At 35.8% G+C, this 23,561-nt stretch overlaps 1 protein-coding gene across 5 annotated transcripts in view; it reads left to right on the top strand.

Annotated features, from left to right (window-relative positions):
• LOC100875405 (octopamine receptor beta-1R) overlaps window positions 1-23,318 on the top strand; it is a 143,454-nt gene extending 120,136 nt beyond the window's left edge. For 3 of the 5 annotated variants that reach the window (XM_076540745.1, XM_076540744.1, XM_003701936.3), the window contains 2 exons: window positions 2,942-3,053; window positions 10,046-10,566. In XM_076540745.1, coding sequence (XP_076396860.1) covers window positions 2,942-3,053; window positions 10,046-10,256 — 323 coding nt within the window. In that variant the 3' untranslated portion in view covers window positions 10,257-10,566. Of the gene's footprint in view, window positions 1-1,455; window positions 1,901-2,941; window positions 3,054-10,045; window positions 10,567-13,777; window positions 14,119-16,003 lie in introns of those variants that run through there. The other 2 variants (XR_013040727.1, XM_076540746.1) reach the window with 2 other exon arrangements.
• Window positions 23,319-23,561: the final 243 nt, after the last annotated feature.

Genomic DNA, 23,561 nt, shown 5'->3' with positions numbered 1-23,561 from the left:
CTCGTGACGCACTTATAGTTCAAGTATGACGCACCTGATGAATTAGAGGTTAATCAAATTTGACTTTATTCTAGTAATTTCTTTTTTCTTTAAGAAAGTTTAAATTTAAGTTTGATTGATGACGCACTTGCAATTCAAGTATGACGCACCTGAGAAATTAGTGGGTTATCAAATTTGATTTCATAGTATTAATTTTGTTTTTTAAGAATATTTCAATTTAAGTTTCACTCGTGACGCACTAATAGTTCAAGTATGACGCACCTGATAAATTAGAGGTTAATCAAATTTGACTTCACACTACTAATTTCTTTTTTCTTTAAGAAAATTTAAATTTAAGTTTGATTAATGACGCACTTACAATTTAAGTATGACGCACCTAATAAATTATAGCGCCATCATATTTGTCTTCATGTTACTAATTTTTTATTTAAGAAAATTTAAATTTATATTTGACTCATGACGCACTTATAGTTCAAGTATGACGCACCTGAGAAATTAGAAGGTAATTATATTTGACTTCCTGCTACTAATTTTTTTGTTTAACCAAATTTAAATTTAAGTCTGACTCATGACGCACTTATAGTTCAAGCATGACGCACCTAATAAATTATACGTCAATTACATTTGACTTCATCCACCAGGTGTACCAGCTAATAATTCTTAACATTCAAATTTGGGAAAAAATACTTTACTCAAAGTACCATCGCTAGCTATACATTTTTGACTCGTGACGCACCACAGTTCAAATATGACGCACCCGATAAATAAATTATACGGCAATCACATTTGACTTCACGCTACTAATTTTTTTTTAAGAAAACAATTTGAATTTCCGGGGAAAAAATGCTTTATTCAAAGTACCATCGCTAGACATTCCCATCTGCCCTTCAAATTGTGCCCTCCCAAAAAATTCTTCACGTTTCGAGAGAAACCAGCCATCCGCCATTTTTCGACATCTTAACTGTTGAAGTGTTCCTGGAAATGTGAGCCATTGATGAAAACAAGTGGTACGAAAGGGCCAAGTCTGGTGAGTATGGCGGGTGGGGCAAGAGTCCAACCAAGTGCAGAAATTGTGCCTTTAACCGTTTTCTGTGCGTGATGCGGCGTTGTGTTGCAAAATCACTTTTCCGTGTCTTCTAGCCCAATCTGGACGCTTTTCGATCTATGCGTGGTTCAAACTGATTATTCGTTGACGGTAGCGATCGGTATTAACTGTTTTCGCGTGGTTTCATGATACACGACACCCTGATCCAAATGCATAGTTGTCTTCCTTCGGAAGTGATTCTTGCGGTCGATGGTTGTTTCAACCCATCACTTTTTGCGTTTTGGGTACCAAAGTCAAACCAAAGCACCTGTTTCATGCTCTATTTCAATATTAATAAATTCTATTCATCCTCCAGTATTTTACTGTAACACAAAATTGATATCCAACTATTCCTTTCAAACTGTCCCCAGGATCTTTATGCACTTCGTGTCCACATCAGTTCGGACTTCACAGTCCAGTTTTTCCGCAGCATTCGTGTCTATCCGAGCCAATCGATACTTCGTAGCATCTTCCGTACAATAAAGGGAATAGCGAACGGATCAGACGGTAGCACGAAAACTCCGAAGGTTCACATGGACAGTACTAGATAATTCAAATTGTTGGAAGAGGAATGTAGTAAAGGCGAGAGAACCGAAGGATTCGCGTGATAGCAAGCAGTCAGAGAGGCAGATCTAGGTTGGTTGGTCGATGCTCACTGGCTTCTCCACTTTCGTGCAATCGATGTGCTCGTCTATCAAGATGTGCAGCCGGCTTCAACTTGTATGGCCGATTTAAAGGGTCTAAAGCGACGGACCGAATTGGCTCTGAAGGCCTCGAATATGAGAAACTCTGGATTCTTGTCTCTTTTGCTGAGGCGAGGACAATTTCACTGACACATTTTAAACCCATCACTATTTTGTATTATTTTCTCAAAGTATTACTGTGCAGCTCGATGCAGAATATCGACTTTTAAAGTCTTAATAAAAATGAAACCTTATCATTTCACAAACTGTTATAATTTGCAAGTGTTCATATTTTCAAGATAGTAAATTTCCAAATAAAAACACAAATTTACAATTAAAAAATTTATGAAATTGACAATTTAAAATTCTCCATACTTGAAGATCTTTCTTGTCGCCATTTTCTTTTGTATGTCGCCTCTCATGCTGTACCATAACGACAACCTCTTAAGACCCCTAATTAACCGCCCCTAATTTACAACCCCTCACACCTTGAAACCCCCAGACTCCGATTTAACACAATGTCGGTTAATCCCCCTGAATTTAAACAGAAACAAATGTACAATTTCATACGGAATGAAGTGTAATCCCGTTGCAGATCAGCATAAAATGGCGCACGGGTTCTGTCAACGAAATGAACGACATCGTCCTGATAATTAACGTGTTTAAATAAATCCTAGCTTCGTTACAGCGAAACGAGGACGTTTTGATTTGATCAACGCCCACGAAGAATCGTCTCGATTGCGCATCGACGGGGCTTTATTAATATTCTCTCACGCTTTATCTCGGCGTAATTACGTACGGGAAAATATTTATCGAACTAATTAACGGGATTAAAAATATCTGGAGAATCAGAGCGGCGGTAAATACGAGTTTATTCGCTGCAAATATTCGGACTGCTCGCGCGTTGATTATATTGAAATTGAAATTATCATATCGACTCGTCAATGGATGCGCGGTGTCATTATTTGATTATGTTGTTGAAGATATTAGTGGAATAAAATAAGAAAATGTGTACGAGTAGAAGTACAAGAATATTTTATTCACCTATACACGCGCGATAGCGTATTGTATAGGTTTAATACATCACTGAGAAAATTCTGTTAAAAATTTCTTATTATGTTCTTACAAATGAAGGAGTAAGTTTTAGTAATTAAGGTTAATTTATGATTCACAGGCACTTCGATACGACAGCCAACGAAGAGCTGGAGAGCCGAGCACAAAGCTGCGAGGACGCTCGGAATAATAATGGGCGCGTTCCTCCTCTGTTGGCTGCCATTTTTCCTTTGGTAAGCAGACACGAACATTCACTTTTTGTGTAATCTTAAGTATAAAGGAACACCTTAATAGTGGAATATTTCAGTTAAACCGTGTAGAATTCCTTTATGAAAATATTCATTATTGTTGCGAGCGAAGTTTCCAACGCTATTTCAATTTGTATAAGTATTTTTGCAATTATAATATATTGTACATAGAAATGTAGAGTTTGAGTTATAGAAAATAATTACATTTAATAATATTTGTCATATCAAACATGTTCAAATGCAAACAAGTAACTCATACCCATCACTACCAACATAGTTTTACATAAAATTCAGGGAGAATAAACTAACAATAACAGCTCAGAATATAAAACTAATTCAGAAAGTATAAATTTCAAATCAAACATGTTCAAATGCAAACAAGTAACTCATACCCATCACTACCAACATAGTTTTACATAAAATTCAGGAAGAATAAACTAACAATAACAGCTCAGAATATAAAACTAGTTCAGAAAGAATAAATTTCAAATCAAACATGTTCAAATGCAAACAAGTATCTCATACCCATCACTACCAACACAATCTCACATAAAATATCCTTCCACAAAATTCAGAAACAAACTAACAATAAAAATTCACCAAAAATAATTCACAAAGAATAATATTCAAAACGAATATATTACAATTCTAAAATAAATAGTTTTCTAAAACACATTGCAATCTCTCCAAAGGTATTTCACCAGCAGAAACATTTCTTTTCCTCCGCTCCCAAGCATCCAAGACATGAAAAGCATCCGATCAGCTCCATCGAGCACATTGAATCCTCATCGATCTTTCACCATTTCCCCAATCCCAAATGTTCGAAGTTTTCGCAAAAACCGCAGTGAAATTCGGACGATTTCGTTCGCAAGCTGTTCTCGTTCCATCGACGTGGACTTTCCTGAGTCGTTGAATACGCGCGAAAGCTGAGCCAGCCGCATGTTTTATTAATGCAAAGCCGAGTGCATCTCGTTGAGTTTGCTGAGAGTTTAGTCCGCCTCGGTCGGCCCTCGTAGTTCAACTATTTGCCTGACTAAGCGATGCGGTCGCAGTTGCCGGGCAAATGGCACTGCCTTCTTATAGCGGCGATATAATAAGGCGGAAAGTTCGTACACGACGAAGCGGTAGTTCATTCGGGACTTACAGGTGTCGGACACTTGATGCACGACGATATGATCTTTTGGTGGCCATCTTGAATTATGATATTTTCTAGAAATCTTATATTTAGCTTATATATCTAACTTATATACCTTATATCTAGGTTATATTTCAAACTTATATATCTAATATCTAGCTTGTATATCTAAATTATATGTATGAGTAGGTTTGTTCTTTACTACATTCTTAATACAACTGAATACTAATTCTGTTAATTTAAAATAATTATCGCACAACGAACATGTCAGGTTATGTTACAAAAACGTAAGGTTAAACTTAATGGTTCATTAAAGTAGTATATTAATGGTTATATACAGGGTGTCTCACAACTAGTAGTCCCTGAAATGGGGAGTAGCTGACGCGATTCTGAATAAGATTTCCCTTTGCAAAAATGGGGTAGGAAGCTTCGTTTTTGAATTATTAAGGAAAAACGCGGACCAATCGGAGCGCGAGGATTGCGCATGCGCAGACGCGAGAGCGACAGCTTCGAGCCTAGTGGCTGAGCGCGCGCAATCCTCGCGCTCTGATTGCTACGCGTTAGATTACCACACGTTGCATTAGTACGCGTAGAATTACCACGCGTTGCATTACTACGCGTTGGTTAACTACGCGTTAGATTTCCACGCGTTAGATTCCTACGCGTAGAATTACCACGCGTTGTATTTCTACGCGTTGGATTAGTACGCGTTGAATATCCACGCGCTGGATTACTACGCGTTGGATATTCACACGCTGGGTTACTGCGCGTTGGATTACTACGCGTTGGATTACTACGCGTTGGATTACCACGCGTTGCATTAGTACGCGTAGAATTACCACGCGTTGCATTACTACGCGTTGGTTAACTACGCGTTAGATTCCTACGCGTAGAATTACCATGCGTTGTATTACTAAGCGTTGGATTACTACGCGTTGGATATCCACGCGCTGGATTACTACGCGTTGGATTACTACTCGTTGGATTACTGCGCGTTGGATTACTACGCATTGGATTATCACACGTTGCATTAGTACGCGTATAATTACCACGCGTTGCATTACTACGCGTTGGTTAACTACGCGTTAGATTTCCACGCGTTAGATTCCTACGCGTAGAATTACTACGCATTGTACTACTACGCGTTGGATTACTACGCGTTGAATATCCACGCGCTGGATTACTACGCGTTGGATATTCACACGCTGCGTTACTACGCGTTGGATTACTACGCGTTGGATTACTACGCATTGGATTACCTCACGTTGCATTACTACGCGTAGAATTACCACGCGTTGCATTACTACGCGTTGGATTACTACGCGTTAGATTTCCACGCGTTAGATTCCTACGCGTAGAATTACCACGCGTTGTATTACTACACGTTGGATTACTACGCGTTGAATATCCATGCGCTGGATTACTACGCGTTGAATATTCACACGCTGGGTTACTGCGCGTTGGATTACTACGCGTTGGATTACTACGCATTGGATTACCTCACGTTGCATTACTACGCGTATCCTTACCACATATTGCATCACTACGCGTTGGATTACCACGCGTTGGTAACCCAGCACATTTGACTGTACGAGTAAAACTGATAACGCGAAAAAATAATAAAAGTGATCCCCAGCTTAGTTTCGAAGAAAATCAAATTTGCGGTTCGTCGCTGTTATGGCAATATTATCTTGTGTGCGACGTAAACGTTATTGAGCTTGTAAGCAGTGTCTACACAGCGAATGCTGCTGGAAAGAAAAACACGAAGGAAATTTTCAATGAAAATTTTACTTTGACAAGCTTAGTTTGGAATTTAGAGAGATTTGTTAAAATTACAGATTAGAAAATTTACATTGTTATTTTTGTATTAGGAAATTTTGCTGGGTATTGTGCTTTTTAACAACGCGAAAGTTACAAGCTTCGAAACTGGAAATCCTGCGGGACTTAATCGAGCTGTTCGAGTTTGTAATTTATGGCAAACATCAAATGCTTTCACGTTGGGTTTGCGGTTGTAGAATGATGTTTGTCACAATGGCCACCTGCTCCGTTTCAGGTTGCAAATCACATATACTATTCTCCTCTCTCTCTCTGTGCACCCTACATTTTCGATTCTGGAATTTGCTCGTGTTGGCACTTTGATTACCAAATTTCTCAGTTTGTTACTTCATTACTACTTCTACATTACTAGTTCATTACTACTTCCATTTTTTTAAATTGAAAAATTATTATATTTAACAAAATGTGTATTACATTCAACAAAATTATTTGTCATTTATAACATAAAATGGTATACAATAAAATAAATAAAAAAAAGAAAAATGTATACATTTCAGAAAAATGAGACATAACCTCAAAACGTTAGAAACGACTACTTTCTGATTTATCTTAAAAACTAAAATATTTCTAAAATTACAAACGAAATGTAATCAAAGTATCTGTCATTAAATGTTATTAATAAGAGCAGTATTTAACATAAGATATTCTCTAGCCATCACACTGAAAAAAACCGTCGAATTGAAGTAACTAACTGGCATAAAAGTATCAATAGAAAGAAAGTTGAATCACCACGACCACTAAAAAGTTTTCGCGAACAATAGGCAAGCAATTATCGTACTCTTGTCGGTGGATAAAAAATTCATTGTTCCCGTCGTATTTTGCAAGTTCCATTAATTCGTCTGGAAGATTAATGCGGCCACCGTCGAAATAATCAATTCTCGACTCGAACAAGAAGCTGAGCAACTTAATCTGGTAATAAGTTCTACTTGTAGCTGAAGTTAGTCCGTGACTTTGTGAAACTTTCGAGCGGTTTGCCGTTTAAGCTGTGAATAGAACAGGTGTCGACGCCGACGAACAATTTTCATTCGGTTATATCGCTCGAATTTGACATGGTAACTGTTAGCTTTCTAGTCAGATAATTCCGTCGGCTACCGTGTCGAATTACCGCGAGTTTTCGTGTAATCGAATAGCTGGGCTTGGAGGAAATTAAAGGGGTTCGATGTGGATGTTTATGTGGGTGGAGAGATTTATGTTGGAAAAGTAACGGGACTTTTTAAATTTAAGGAAATAGCGCTATTTATTAAAACATGTTATCTGAAAATAATATACCTCTTCTGCAAAATATAACAATCATTACTGTGAGATAGAAGGAATAGATTGATAGAACGTTACTCTAACACTGATTAAAGTTGTGGCGGTTCGTACGCTCGCCGCTAGACGGCGCACGAGACTTGCCTTTCTCGCTAGTACTCAAGGAGCCCTCCTACACAGTACGTCTTATATCACAACTTATATCGAATATCAACGATTTCAAAATGTGAAACAATTTGACAAAACCATCGCAAATACCTGTACTGCACAATTTGATTATATAAAATTATCGTAACCTGCTCAATTTAAAGCTTGGTTCGTTCAAAATCATCTAATATCGCTAACTGTTAATTGTTAGACAAACATTGCACAGAGAAATCGGATTTTCCGACAGCCAATTCTTGCTAAAAAGATTACGAAAAGTTTACGATCGTTTTCAGCAGACTTTAAGCTTCGATGTATCGTAAGTGCCGATAGTGCTTTTGTGTCATCGAATCGCGTCAGACATTCGACGCTCCGAGATCGGCCATTTTGTGCGCGACAACCTGATAGAGCCTTCCAGTCTTCGTACTTCATTGTCGGTCATCGTTGAAGACTCGAGTACTCCACGTAAATGAAAACCTTCGTGTCTCGTATTTCTGCCGCGTCTCGTATTCTTACCTTTCTCTGCGCACGGTTCGTTCGTCGTAACGGGTTCATTTAGTAAGGCAGCGTTCGAATTGAAAATTGGAGCGATGGAAAGTTGAACTGTCGTTACTTGGAACGGAGACGGAAGATTCGGAATTGGCCGATTTATAATTGCTCTTGAATCGTGACCCGTCGAACAAGCAACATAATGCCAGATAATATGACGTTGTCCGCCGAACGGGAATTAATTAATCGAGGTATTTTCATTGCGATTCGTGAACGAGGAACGTAATAGATGTTCCATTGAAACAGCTCGATTGCTTCTGCATTTACTGTGGCTTTTCGAAAACCGCTCTTGGCTTGCACGATTCCGATTGATTGAAAATAAAATTCATTTCATTAAAAAATTAATGTACTTTTAATGTAAGGTTGTACCAGGTATTCAGTGGAACGTTCTCGGTATATTTTATCGGTTGCAATGAAAGAGGAATGTTACGTAAATGCAATAATAAAGCTATTAAAACTTTATTACAAAGTCGCAATAATGCGAAATGAGTTGGTGAACCTCGGTTACTGTAATACAGAAACTCTGTAATATTTACTGTGTTTATGTGGGTTATGTTCGCTGTTGGAGGTAAATACACTGTAGGCATCATTTGGATGTGAATACGTTTGCAATTTGAATCATTCGTTTACTGGTGGATGAACTATAGAATTTTTATGCTTTTCAATTCTTGGAATATCATATTTTCAAATTTTAGAATTTTAGAATTTGGAAATTTTCAAATTTTCAAATTTTCAAATTTCCAAATTTCCAAATTTCAAAATTCCCTAGTTCCCAAATTCCCAAATTCTCTAGCACCCTAATTCCCTAGTTTCCAAACTCCGTAGTTCCCAAATTCCCTAGTTCCCAAACTTCCCAGTTCCCAAATTCCCAAATTCCCTAGATTCTTATTTTTTAGCACTTAAATTCCTAAATTCCCTAGTTCCAAAAATCCCTAGTTCTCCGGCTCCTAATTCCTAAATTCCTTAGTTACCAAATTCTCAAATTCAAAGATTCTCCAATTCCTAAATTTCCAAATTCCCAAATTCCCAAATTCCCTAGTTCTCCAACTCTCTAGTTCCAAAATTCTCTAATATCCAAATACCCTAGTTCCCTAGATCCTAAATTCCAAAATTTCCTACTTCCCAGATTCCCAAATTTCCAAATTCGCAAATTCCAAGATTCTCCAATTCCTAAATTTCCAAATTCCCAAATTCCCTAGTTCTCCAACTCTCTAGTTCAAAAATTCTCCAGTGTCCAAATACCCTAGTTGCCTAGATTCTAAATTCCAAAATTCCCTAGTTACCAAATTCCCAAGTTCCAGAATTTCCTAATTCCTAAATTTCCAAATTCCCAAATTCCCTAGTTCTCCAACTCTCTAGTTTCCAAATTCTCTAATGTCCAAATTCCCTAGTTCCCTAGATTTTAAATTCCCAAATTCCCTAGTTACCAAATTCCCAAATTCCAGAATTTCTCAATTCCTAAATTTCCAAATTCCCTAGTTCTCCAACTCTCTAGTTTTCAAATTCTCTAGTTTCCAAATTCCCTAGTTCCCTAGATTCTAAATTCCCAAATTCCCTAGTTACCAAATTCCCAAGTTCCAGAATTTCCCAATTCCTAAATTTCCAAATTCCCAAATTCCCTAATTCTCCAGCTCTCTAGTTCAAAAATTCTCTAGTGTCTAAATATCCTAGTTCCCTAGTTCCTAAATTCCAAAATTCCCTAGTTCCCAGATTCCCAAATTCCAATATTCCAAAATTCAAAAATTCCCCAATTTCCCAATTCCTGAATTTTCAGATTCTCTACTTCCTAAATTCCCATATTCCCTTGTTCCCAAATTCTCTAGTTCCCAAACTCCCTAGTTTCCAAATTCCCTAGTTCCCAAATTCGCAAATTCCCAAATACCTTAATTCCCAAATTCCTCAATTTCTCATCTAAACCCCTCATCCCCTAAATCCCTAAACTCCTAAACAATCATCCCTCACAACCCCAAACATTCGCCCTGTCCACATCTCCCAAAAGACCAAACACCAATAACCCCCCACATTTCCACCAATAATTCTAACAATACCTATTTGATTTCAGGTACGTAACTACGAGCCTGTGCGGAGAAGCCTGCTACTGTCCAGACACGGTGGTGTCCGTCCTCTTCTGGATAGGTTACTTCAACAGCGCCCTAAATCCACTGATCTACGCGTACTTTAACCGCGACTTCCGCGAGGCCTTCAAGGACACCTTGAAGAGCGCCTTACCCTGCTGTGCCAGTTGTTGGAAAACGCCGTCTCAGTTCGTCTAGCGAGAAAAACCCCCGTGAACAGTTGCGCCGAGCATGTTTCTTGCGATCCACGACAGAAGTTGCTTTCGACGAACGGTTATCTGGATCCTCGGGGCGTCGAAAATCGCCCGTTTCTTCCCCTGTTCGTTGCCCGCGAATTGATAACCGAAAGGGTGATATGGCTGTTTCTCGTTCTGTTTGACGACGTTTGTACCCCGACCTTTGTCTCTTCGTGGAGAGATGTTGTAAGACTGTTATTTTGCTTGATTGTAAGGATCGCTGTACGTTGCATTCATGGAAATGATTTCGAATAAACTCGAACAGCTTCAGATATTTTGTCTTATTAATTACGTTGTCTCGTGGAGGGAAATTTGAGATGGAGTTTGGGAGAAGTTTTTATCTGAGTGATCATCTAGATGAATATCTTGAATGGACATTTAGAGGAACATTAGTTGTGTCGATATTTAAATGAACTTCTTAAGGAAGATTAGTTGAATGGATATCTGGATGAGTATCTAGATGATCATCTAGATGATTATCGTAGATGATTATCTAGGTGATCATCTACGTGATCATCTATAAATGAAGATTAGTTGAATGGACATCTGGATGAATATTTAAAAAAATATTATTCGAATGAACATCTAGATGATCATCTACATGAACATCTAATGGACTACTATTTGATTGAATATCTAGATGATCATCTACATGATCATCTAATGGACTAGTATTCAATTGAACATCTAGATGACCATCTACATGAACATTTAGTGAATTACTATTCAAATGAACGTCTGGATGATCATCTACATGAACATCTAATGGATTACTATTTGATTGAACATCTAGATAACCATCTAGATGACCATCTAATGGACTGCTATTCAATTGAACATCTAGATGACCATCTACATGAACATTTAGTGGATTACTATTCTAATGACCATCTAGATGACCATCTACATGAACATCTAATGGATTACTATTTGATTGAACATCTAGATAACCATCTAGATGACCATCTAGTGGACTGCTATTCAATTGAACATTTGGATGACTATCTACATGAACAGTTAGTGAATTACTATTCAAATGAACATCTAGATGATCATCTGATGAACATCTAATGGATTACTATTTGATTGAACATCTAGATAACCATCTAGATGACCATCTAATGGACTGCTATTCAATTGAACATTTGGATGACCATCTACATGAACATTTAGTGAATTACTATTCAAATGAACATCTAGATGACCATCTACATGAACATCTAATGGATTACTATTTGATTGAACATCTAGATAACCATCTAGATGACCATCTAGTGGACTGCTATTCAATTGAACATTTGGATGACTATCTACATGAACATTTAGTGAATTACAATTCAAATGACCATCTAGATGATCATCCACATGAACATCTAATGGATTATTATTTGATTGAATATCTAGATAACCATCTAGATGAATATCTAGATGAATATTATTTGAATGAACATCTCTAGAACATCTAAAAGAACATCTAAATAAATATTAGTCAAATAATCATCTAGATGAACATCTAAACAAAAACTAAACAAATGTCCATCTAGATGATCATCTAGATGACCATCTAGCTAACCATCTAGCTAACCATCTAAACGTCCATACAAACAAAAATAACACAACCAAACATCTTCATAAAAAATCCAAATGAATATCACTAAAAAATTGTAACTTTTTATTTAAAAATGAATAAAACACAGAAATTGTTGATTATACAATGAAAGCGTAATTGTTTACAAGAAAGATAAGATAAAAACGAGGTTAATCTATGACAGGCGGTAAAAAATGTGTGAATCGCGGTATTAACTCAAAGCTGGCGTTAGCGAAATTAACAATCGTCTGGTTGAGTTCTTTAATTAGCCCCTCGTGGTTCGTGGCTTAATTAAGCAAGCGTAAATAGAGATGAAACTTTCAACCAGACCTCTGCAAACATGCTTCGCTTTATGAAACGTCGTCAAACTTAATTTACTTTCTGTTAACACATTCGCTACGGACATTATGCTCAATTAATATTATTCACATTCATGAGAGAGATTATTCGTGCTTTTGTTGGGAGGAATTTTCTGGGAACAGTTTTTTTTTTTTGAGGGAGGAGTTTTGGAGCTTTCAGTTTTTAAGTTGGTGGATTTTTGGAGTTTTGGAATTTTTTGTTGGCAAGTTTTTGGAAATTTCTGGTTTTTATGTGATTGAAGTTTGGAATGTTGATGTTGTTGGATTTTTGGATATTTTGGGTTTGCAAGGTATTGAGTTTCTAAGGTATCAAGTTTTTAAGATATCAAATTTCTAAGGTATCAAATTTCCCAGGTATCAAATTTCTAAGATATCAAATTTTCAAGGCATCAAATTTCCCAAGTATGAAATTTCCCAAGTATAAAATTTCCAAGGTGTCGAATTTCCCAAGTATCAAATTTCCAAGGCATCAAATTTTCCAAGTATTAAATTTCCAGCGTATCAAATTTCCCAGGTATCAAATTTCCAAGGTATCAAGTTTCCCAGGTATCAAATTTCCAAGGTATTAAATTTCCAAGGTGTCAAATTTCCAAGTTCTCAAGTTTCCCAGGTATCACATTTTCCAGGTATCAAATTTCCAAGGTATCAAGCTTCCCAGGTATCAAATTTCCAGCGTATTGAATTTCCCAGGTATCAAATTTCCAAGGTATTAAATTTCCAAGGTATCAAATTTCCAACGTATCAAATTTCCAAGGTATCGAATTTCCCAGATATTAAATTTCCAAAGTATCAAATTTCTCAGGTATCAAATTTCCAACGTATCAAATACCCCAGGTATCAAATTGCGAAGGTATCGAATTTCCCAGGTATAAAATTTCTCTAGTATCAAATTTCTCAGGTATCAAATTCTCAAGGTATCAAATATCCAAGATATGAAATTTCCAAAAATTTAAAAGAAACACTTATGCTCAGTTTCCCTATAATTTTGCCTCTCACATGACTTAATATGTGAACACTCATAATTAAAAGCCACTTTACTCTCAAGTTTGAAATATCACATACTTAACGTGTCAGTATATACAACTCCTGAATGATATATATATTAATTTATTTTCTAAGTTTAAACATCACAACAACTAAAAGTCTCTATAATTAATTCCTCAGACTATCAATACATCTACATACAATACCACCATAATTCCTCCGAATTTAATTTACTCATCAAACGATCAGTCCGCAGCGAACGTAAGCGTTCTAACTAACGAACCCTTTCGTCCAGATTCTTCTTAATCAATTCTGTTAATTTCCCAAGGACACGAGCAACGTATTTAGTAAAATCCTCGTTTCTTAGTGGCCCTTGACCGAGAAAATCGGGCAGGGTCGAGCGGTCGTTTTCGTTTCGACGATTAATCAGGGCCACGTTAATTAATCCTCGCGAAAATGGAGGCCGAGCGAGTTCCCTCGAACATTCGAGTGCAACGCCATTCGAGACTGATTTTCATGCATTTCTGGACTGGAATTAAATCCCTCTTCCAGGAACTTCCTGTACGTGGATCGCAATCAGCTCCCCGCCCTTCTTTGACCCCCTCGGTTTCCTGTGCGTCAGATTTTCGAATCGTCAGATCTGCCGGACGAGATCGAATTTGTGTTTGCCTGGAACGTGCCTCGATTTTCAGTACTTACCCGTGTGTGAACGAAACGACGGACATTCGGCGGTATTGTTGGAGATTTTTCGACACTTTTTGAGGCCGGACGACTGTTCGGCGACCGATAAACGTGCGCACGATTGTTCGACGACGGACGGATGGATGATTTTGCCTTTGACGAGGGAATTGCGAACGAGTTCAACTACGATGGAATTTATTCACGATTACTGGGTAATTTGTACTAATTTATCTGTGCATTCTCAAATTTTCATTGAGTCGCTTATTGGATTCTTTACATTTTTTCGATTGGACTGCAGTTTCAAATTTTTTGTTCTCCAATTTTTAAATTTGTGAATTACTAGATTTTGGAATTTTTACACCCAAAATTTCTAGACTTTCCAAATTCCAAAGAATTTTTATTCCTTAGATTACTAATTTTCTAGAGCCCCAACTCCCTAGATTGAAAATTCCCAAATTAAAAATTCCCTAGATCCAAAATTTACTGCGTTCCAAATTCCCTAGATTCAATATTCCCTAAATTCCAAATTCCCTACATTCAAAATTTCCAAATTCAAAATTCCTTAGATCCAAAATTTCCTAGATTACAAATTCTCTGGGTTCAAAATTCTGTAAATTCCAAATTCCTTAGATTCCAAATTTTCTAGATTCCCATCTCTCTGGATTCCAAATTCTCTAGATTCAATATTCCCTAAATTCCAAATTCCCTACATTCAAAATTTCCAAATTCAAAATTCCCTGGATCCAAAATTTCCTAGATTACAAATTCTCTGGGTTCAAAATTCTGTAAATTCCAAATTCCTTAGATTCCAAATTTTCTAGATTCCCATCTCTCTGGATTCCAAATTCTCTAGATTCAATATTCCCCAAAATTCCAAATTCCCTACATTCAAAATTTCCAAATTCAAAATTCCCTAGATCCAAAATTTCCTAGATTACAAATTCCCTAGGTTCAAAGTTCCATAAACTCCAAATTCCCAAATTAAAAATTCTCTAGATTCAATATTCTCTAAATGCCAAATTCTGTAGATCGCCAATTCCCTAGGTTCCAAATTCTTCAGATTGCAAATTCCCTAGGTGCTAAAATCCCCAAAAATCCAAATTCCTTAGATTCCAAATACCATAGACCCCAAGTTCCCTAGATTCCCAATACCCTTAATTCCAAATTCCCTAGACTACCAATACTCTAGATTCTCAATTCCCTGGATCCCCAATTCTCTAGATTCCCAATTCCCTAGATTCCTAATTTCCTATATTCTAAATTCCCTAGATTCCCTATTTCTAAATTCCCAATTTCCTATATTCCCAATTTCCTAAATTCCCAATTTCCTATATTCTAAATTCCCTAGATTCCCTATTTCTAAATTCCCAATTTCCTATATTCCCAATTTCTTAAATTCCCAATTTCCTATATTCTAAATTCCCTAGATTCCCTATTTCTAAATTCCCAATTTCCTATATTCTAAATTCCCTAGATTCCCTATTTCTAAATTCCCAATTTCCTATATTCCCAATTTCCTATATTCCCAATTTCCTATATTCCCAATTTCCTAAATTCCCAATTTCTTATATTCTAAATTCCCTAGATTCCCTATTTCTAAATTCCCAATTTCCTATATTCCCAATTTCCTAAATTCCCAATTTCCTATATTCTGAATTCCCTAGATTCCCTATTTCTAAATTCCCAAATCCCTAGATTCCCAATTTCCTATATTCTGAATTCCCTAGATTCCCTATTTCTAAATTCCCGAATCCCTAGATTCCCTATTTCTCAATTCCCGAATCCCTAGATTGCATAATCTCTATATCCACAAATTCAAAAATTGCTAAATCCTTGATATTTCAGATTCAAAAGTCCCTAGATTCTCAAATCTCTAGAAACTAAATTTCAAATATCAATAAATACTAAATAATTCGTAAACTTGCTTATAGAATAATTTACCTCCATAATCGTCAATTTTTTTTTCTGAAAGCTTCTCAATTTTCCTAACTAAAAATAAAGAGTCTACGATTCATCATTTTACTATCCATCTTGTGAACCTAGTATTGGAAGCTTAAATCGAGAGTCAAAAATGTACTTTTTCAATCCTGTTCTCAGGTTGGAAAGGAAATTCGGCGGGTGCAATTCATTAATGGCGATTTGAAGGCGCAACCGGAAGCCTAGTCTCGGCGCGGCCATTGACAGCGACTGGCTGTCGACAACCGGAAACGGGGGCAGAATGATAAGTATTCTTCTATGTCTTTCGCCGGCACGCAACGAAATTGCAAATTTCGACGAAGGATCACGTGCCGGAAACGCGTACTCCACTAAACGTTGAAACTTTACAAATTGGGCAACGGTTTCGGAACAGATTTTCAGTGCTGTTCGTCTGCCAGTCATATTTGCACGACTTTGATACTTTACTTAATTACATTCACTTCATTTCGACAGAGTTTAATTTGAATAAATTCTACAATTTTTATTGCGATTCTCTTTACTGTTGTGAAGGATACATTCACATTTATGCGATCTGTAAAAAGTATCCTATAAAAAGGTGTCCGTAAAAAGCACTTTATGTCCGGTAAAAAGTTGTGTAAATAATGGTCAGAGGAAGAAGTTCTGGAAAAAAATTCATTGAAGCTCAAACTCGTGTACTGTTATTTCGAATAAATGTTTGTGCACCTTTGCAATTTCGTGGGATTGTAAAACAAGAAATTTTTGCAGTGAATGCTTTTATTGTTACCAATTTGTTGCCATCTTGTAGATAATTTTGTATAGAGTCTGACGTTACGGACAGTGGAATAAATTTGTATCAATATAAGTGAATTTCTAATATAAAAAGTTTAGTCATTTTTAATTAGAGAATCAAATTAACTTTTGTCAGATTTAATTCGAATCTAAAAGTTTAATTTACGAGGTTTCAGAATTTAACTGCCAACAAAGTTCCTTCTTTCAAAATCATCAAACCTTTGTTTAATTAAAAAATTTAACAAAATTTACTAAAAACTTATTTGACAGAAATTATGTGATTTGAGTAAATAAATGAGAAGTGTTTTTTAAATAAATAAATGACTGGAGACGAAACAGTACACTGTTCAATGATGTATTGAGTTTGTAAATAAGTTGTCAACGATAAACGTAGGGTAAAGCCAACCAGTGCTACCTAGGTGTAATTAGAATAAACGCTGTATTATCTGTAACGCAATACAATTATTATTAACAATGAGATTGTTGCGAGAGAAGGGTACTGCACTGTGCTTTCATTTATTGCAAAATAGCTTTATTTTTGCACGAAGTCGCAAATTTTTATTTTTCAGAAAATATATTTTTCTTTTTATTTTACTGTGTGGATAAGATTGGTATACTCATATGTGGACATATAAAAAAGAATATTGACATGTTGACATATACACGGTAACATAAAATACATACTGATACATTGATATAGACACATATGAATAAAATAGACACACTGACACTTTGATATGGTCACATAAATAATATAAACACACTCACATATTGATACAGTCACATATGAATAGAATGGACACACTGACACATTGATACAGTCACATATGAATAAAATAAGCACACTCACACATTGACATAGTTACATATGAATAAAATAAACACACCATGCAAAGTACCAAGGTACCAAACTTCTGAAGTATCAAATATCCAAGGTATCAAATTTCCAAAGTATCAGATTTCCCAGGTATCAGATTTCTCATGTTTCAAATTTCTCAGGTATTAAATTTCCCAAGTATCAAATTACTAAGATATCAAATTTCCAAGGTATCAAATTTCCAAGGCATCAAATTTCCAGGATATCAAATTTCCAAGATACCAAACTTCTCAAGTATCAAATATCCCAGGTATTAAATTTCCAAGATATCAAATTTCCCATGTATCAAATTTCTATAGTATCAAACTTCCCAGGTATCAAATATCCCAGACATTAAATTTCCAACGCATCAAATTTCCAAGATATCAAATTTCCAAGGTATCAAATTTCCAAGGTATCAAATATCCCAGGCATCAAATTTCCAAAATACCAAACTTCTCAGGTATTAAATTTCCAAGATACCAAACTTCTCAGGTATCAAATATCCCAGGTATTAAATTTCCGAGATATCAAATTTCCCATGTATCAAATTTCTATAGTATCAAACTTCCCAGGTATCAAATATCCCAGACATTAAATTTCCAACGCATCAAATTTCCAAGATATCAAATTTCCAAGGTATCAAATTTCCAAAGTATCAAATATCCCAGGCATCAAATTTCCAAGATACCAAACTTCTCAGGTATTAAATTTTCAAGATACCAAACTTCTCAGGTATCAAATATCCCAGGTATTAAATTTCCAAGATATCAAATTTCCCATGTATCAAATTTCTATATTATCAAACTTCCCACGTATCAAATATCCCAGACATTAAATTTCCAGCGCATCAAATTTCCAAGATATCAAATTTGTAAATTTCCAAAAGCTTGCAATAAGCACTTACGTCACTCTCCCCATAAGTTTGACTCTCACATTACTTAATATGTGAACACACATGGCTATCATTCAATTTACTCTCAAGTTTAAAACATCACACACTTAACATTAAATTTCCAACGCATCAAATTTCCAAGATATCAAATTGGTAAATTTCCAAAAGCTTGAAATAAGCACTTACGTCACTCTCCCCATAAGTTTGACTGTCACACTACATAATATGTGAACACTCATGGTTATCATTCAATTTACTCTCAAGTTTAAAACATCACACACTTAACATTAAATTTCCAACGCATCAAATTTCCAAGATATCAAATTTGTAAATTTCCAAAAGCTTGCAATAAGCACTTACGTCACTCTCCCCATAAGTTTGACTCTCACACTACTTAATATGTGAACACACATGGCTATCATTCAATTTACTCTCAAGTTTAAAACATCACACACTTAACATTAAATTTCGAACGCATCAAATTTCCAAGATATCAAATTTGTAAATTTCCAAAAGCTTGCAATAAGCACTTACGTCACTCTCCCCATAAGTTTGACTCTCACACTACATAATATGTGAACACACATGGCTATCATTCAATTTACTCTCAACTTTAAAACATCACACACTTAACATGTCAATATATGTACGACTACTCACAATCAGTGATTCAGTATTCGACCTTCCCCAATTTCACAAGCAATTAGTACATTTCCACCAGGTCAAATTTGTGTTCACGTAAGAATGAATTACCCGTTGAAACAGTCACTTGATCCAGATATCAAACGAACCGCGTTGGAAAAAGCAGAAAGCTCTCTTTCGTTTATTTTCCACAGTGCCGAGTACCATTCTCTCTGGCGGTAGAGACTCGATTTTTTCTAGAGGACTCGCAAACGCTTCACTTTCATTCGTACGGCCTATTGTACGCGTCTAGACTGTATAAATGTACCATAGCAATAATTATCGAGGACTGTATATACACACATCGGCGACGTGGCGTGAGAACGAGTGAGTGTGTGATCGTCGTTTTTGTAAATGACCGACGTTGCGTCGTGTATAGCGTGATTGTTAAACGTGTTGTTGCTTGAATTGTACGACACTACCCCAACAGCGACGTAATTATTGTACATCGTTAGTACGGCGGGTCGTTAGGTTCCTGGTGGGATTCCAGAAATAGCTGCGATTTCTTTTCTTCGCCGAAGCTCCGGGGAGAGTTTCTTTCCTTTTTTTTTCGATCGATCGGAGGAAATTGAATTTTTGAAACGAATTCGGGAGAATTGCGTTCCTATCGGACCGGCGTTTTCTGTTCCTCGAATGCTCAGACACTGGGTATTTGCTTTATATTGAATTTGGGGTTGATGGTGAATTCGTTTGCATATTTGAAATTTTAAATATTTTAACATTTGACTGTTCGGTCATTTCAACATTTCAGAATTTTAGTATTTAAAAATTTTTATATTTAGGAGTTTGAATATTTCAGAATTTGAACATTAAAATGTTTCGTGTCTTTATATTTCTATAATAAATTTGATGAGTCTATATTTTTAGAACGTAGACATTGAAAGAGCTGTAAAGAATAAGAAGTGTTTGGTTCGTAACATATTTTTTAGCATATTAGTGCAAGGTTTTAATATAAACAAGCATAATATACAGAACGAGAGAGTTATGGCACTCGCGACGCCATGTTGGCTCGCCGAGTCACGTGACCCAGCTTCGGGTACGTCCGTGCGGTCGGACGCCATGTTGGCTCGCCGAGTCATGTGACCCAGCTTCCCTGCTACTACTGCAAATATGAAACTTTTTTATTTTTGATTGTTTTATCATCGAACTTTTTCTGTTAGATTTCTGGTATTTTTCCGGTTAAAATGAGACCAAACACGATACAATTCGGACTATATTTACGGGTTTAATCGATAATAATACGTTTTACAGAAAGAGAAATATGGTGAGCGAAAAAGACAAAGATCACTGTAGTGCTTTTTTATTTCCAGCCTTTCTTATATAACTTTTCATAAAATATTTGTGACATATTCTTGATTAATGACGTAATTTTTCTTTGTAATAACGAAACTTCTCTCAAACAAGTTCCAAGAGCAAATATGTTGGTGTCATAAGTTTCTACGATAATTATTCTCCCCAGTAAACTTGTAACGAACTACCAAACGAAAAATTCTGCCGAAAACGGAGTAAAAAGACTCGATTTCTTTCGATCGGTCACCGGTTCCGACTAAGCCTCGCTCGAATTTCCGATTAATCCCATTCGTTATATTCAAATCGTCCGCGATAATAACAATTGACTATCAGAAGTGGATATCGACAGAAAACTATGATATTCAAAGAGAAATTATATCTGGAGCAATTAGACATCGTCGATGGCTGACAAACCCGTGCACAAATTGCTGTTTCATGTTTCTACAGAAGAGCTTTGAAATACAGCACCGATTTCCAATCGATTATAACAGATTTCAGGGATTACTTTATTGGAAACTTCAATGGAACTCGTGAATCGGAAAGAAATTATTCATCGTTTTGTAAATTGGAAAAGGGAAGCGATGTTTTCAACGTACACGGTGTTCAAATATTTATGGCGCGTGCTGATTTTTCTTCGCTAAATAAATTCACGTTCGCTCGTTTATCTTCTAAATTTTATTTACAAATTGAAAGTATTTCTTAAGCTTGCAGATTTCAATTTAAGATATTTATTGACGAGTTCTTTTTAAAGATTTCTGTAATGTAAGCTTGAATATTTATTTCAAAAATTAAAAGTATACTGTGAATTTTATTTCAAGGTTCTTCGGTGATGAAATTCGGGAACGAAACATGAAATTTTAAACAATTTGTAGTTCTGAAAAATGTGGAAAATTGCAAAGATATCAAATTTCCAAGGGATCGAATTGTCCAAGTATTAAATTTCCAAGGTGTCGAATTTCCCAGGTATCAAATTTCCAAGGTGTCGAATTTCCCAAGTATCAAATTTCCAAGGCATCAAATTTCCCAGGTATTAAATTTCCAAGATATCAAATTTCCAAGGCATCAAATTTCCCAAGTATTAAATTTCGAAGGTGTCGAATTTCCCAAGTATCAAATTTCCAAGGTATCAAATTTCCAAGGCATCAAATTTCCCATGTATCAAATTTCCCAAGTATTAAATTTCCAAGGTGTCGAATTTCCGAGGCATCAAATTTCCCAAGTATCAAATTTCCAAGGTGTCGAATTTCCCAGGTATTAAATTTCCAAGGTGTCGAATTTCCCAAGATATCAAATTTCCAAGGCATCAAATTTCCCAAGTATTAAATTTCCAAGGTGTCGAATTTCCAAGGCATCAAATTTCCCAAGTATTAAATTTCCAAGGTGTCGAATTTCCCAAGCATCAAATTTCCAAGATATCAAATTTCCAAGGCATCAAATTTCCCAAGTATCAAATTTCCCAAGTATTAAATTTCTAAGGTGTCGAATTTCCGAGGCATCAAATTTCCCAAGTATCAAATTTCCAAGGTGTCGAATTTCCCAGGTATTAAATTTCCAAGGTGTCGAATTTCCCAAGATATCAAATTTCCAAGGCATCAAATTTCCCAAGTATTAAATTTCCAAGGTGTCGAATTTCCAAGGTATCAAATTTCCCAAGTATTAAATTTCCAAGGTGTCGAATTTCCCAAGTATCAAATTTCCAAGATATCAAATTTCCAAGGCATCAAATTTCCCAAGTATCAAATTTCCAAGATATCAAATTTCCAAGCCAGCAAATTTCCCAAGTATCAAATTACCAAGGTATCAAATTTCCAGAATATCTAATATCCCAGGTATCAAATTTTCAAGATATTAAATTTCCCTGATATCAAATATCCCAAATATCAAAGATATCGAATGACAAATGCTTAAGGAGAAAATATAAGGAATTTCGAGCGACTCAGGCAACAAATTGTTATTTTTCTAACTCAAGTGTTCCATTCGCATCAATTTATTTTTCTATGTACATACACAAATCACTTGATCGACGCGATCATAGATATTTTCTATTGGGCTTCCGTTCGTAGTATCCACGATTTAGACACGGTTCTAATTAGAGAACGCCTCCGACTCTGTGTAATTAAACCAAAGAGTACGTGTTAAATCGCAGTCGTAGCTTCAATGTAAATCGAGACGAAAAGTGAAATAGCGAAAACGTCGTTCTCGATGATTTGTCGCCAACTTTCCTCTGCACGTAATCGCAATGATTTTGTAAAAAATCACAAGCTTATTTTATTACAAATTAAAATTATTACTTACGATATTACTTGATGATATTATTTAAAGAAGAATTTATTTTTTTACTAAGAAAAATTTAATTTTACTCGAAAACAAGAAAGGTTATTGAAAAAACTGAAAGTGAAAGTATTAGAAAATGGTAGTTCGTAAACATAACCTATAAAACGTATCACAAGTTCACAATTTCGTATAAATTTCGTGAATTCTAAAATGTTAAGATATTATTAACTGTCTGTAATTTTACACATAATTTCTGTAATTTTGTATGAAGGAATTTGTGAACGCATTCGCATTGGTAGAATTCTCATTTTTTGAACATAAACGTCACTAAACGAGAATTCAACATTTTCTGCAAAATTTCAATAAAATATATTACAAAAATGATTGCTATAATATTTGTCAAAAATATCCTTAAAAAATATTTGTCAAAATATTCTTAAAAAATATTAAACTTGTAAAAAGTTGAAAGAAAGACCGATGCGAATGAAATGTCCGAACGCAGCCTCCATTTTGTTAAGCGTCCAGCGGAAGGTTGGCTGTCTCCAGTTCGTCGTCCGACGAATAATTTTAAGAGAACGAAATATCGCGTAATAATAGCTCACGCGAAGCCCGTTGAAACTTTCGTGACTAGCGAGAGACTCTATTATCCGAAGGAAATATTCAGAAAATAAAGAGAAGTTGTGCTAATATGTGCAGCATGCGAGTATCAAAACTTTCTCTCTTCGTGTTTTCAGCAGCCGTACACCTTTGGAGGATGGTAAAATAAGTGGGTAATGACCTATATTCTCGTCCTTTCAAACAGCTTTCCCATCTGACACCGTTCAATGGAACAAAGTTCAAAGTTGCCGAGCCTGCGGATGGCTATTGGAATCCTCGTCGAATTTCTCGTTACAGGATAATAGGGGAAAAAGGTAATCGCCGCTGACATTTTT

This window comes from Megachile rotundata, chromosome 15, assembly GCF_050947335.1.
Source record: "Megachile rotundata isolate GNS110a chromosome 15, iyMegRotu1, whole genome shotgun sequence".
Classification (NCBI taxonomy): Eukaryota; Metazoa; Arthropoda; class Insecta; order Hymenoptera; family Megachilidae; genus Megachile; species Megachile rotundata.
This window is presented reverse-complemented; position numbering and strand designations above follow the sequence as displayed.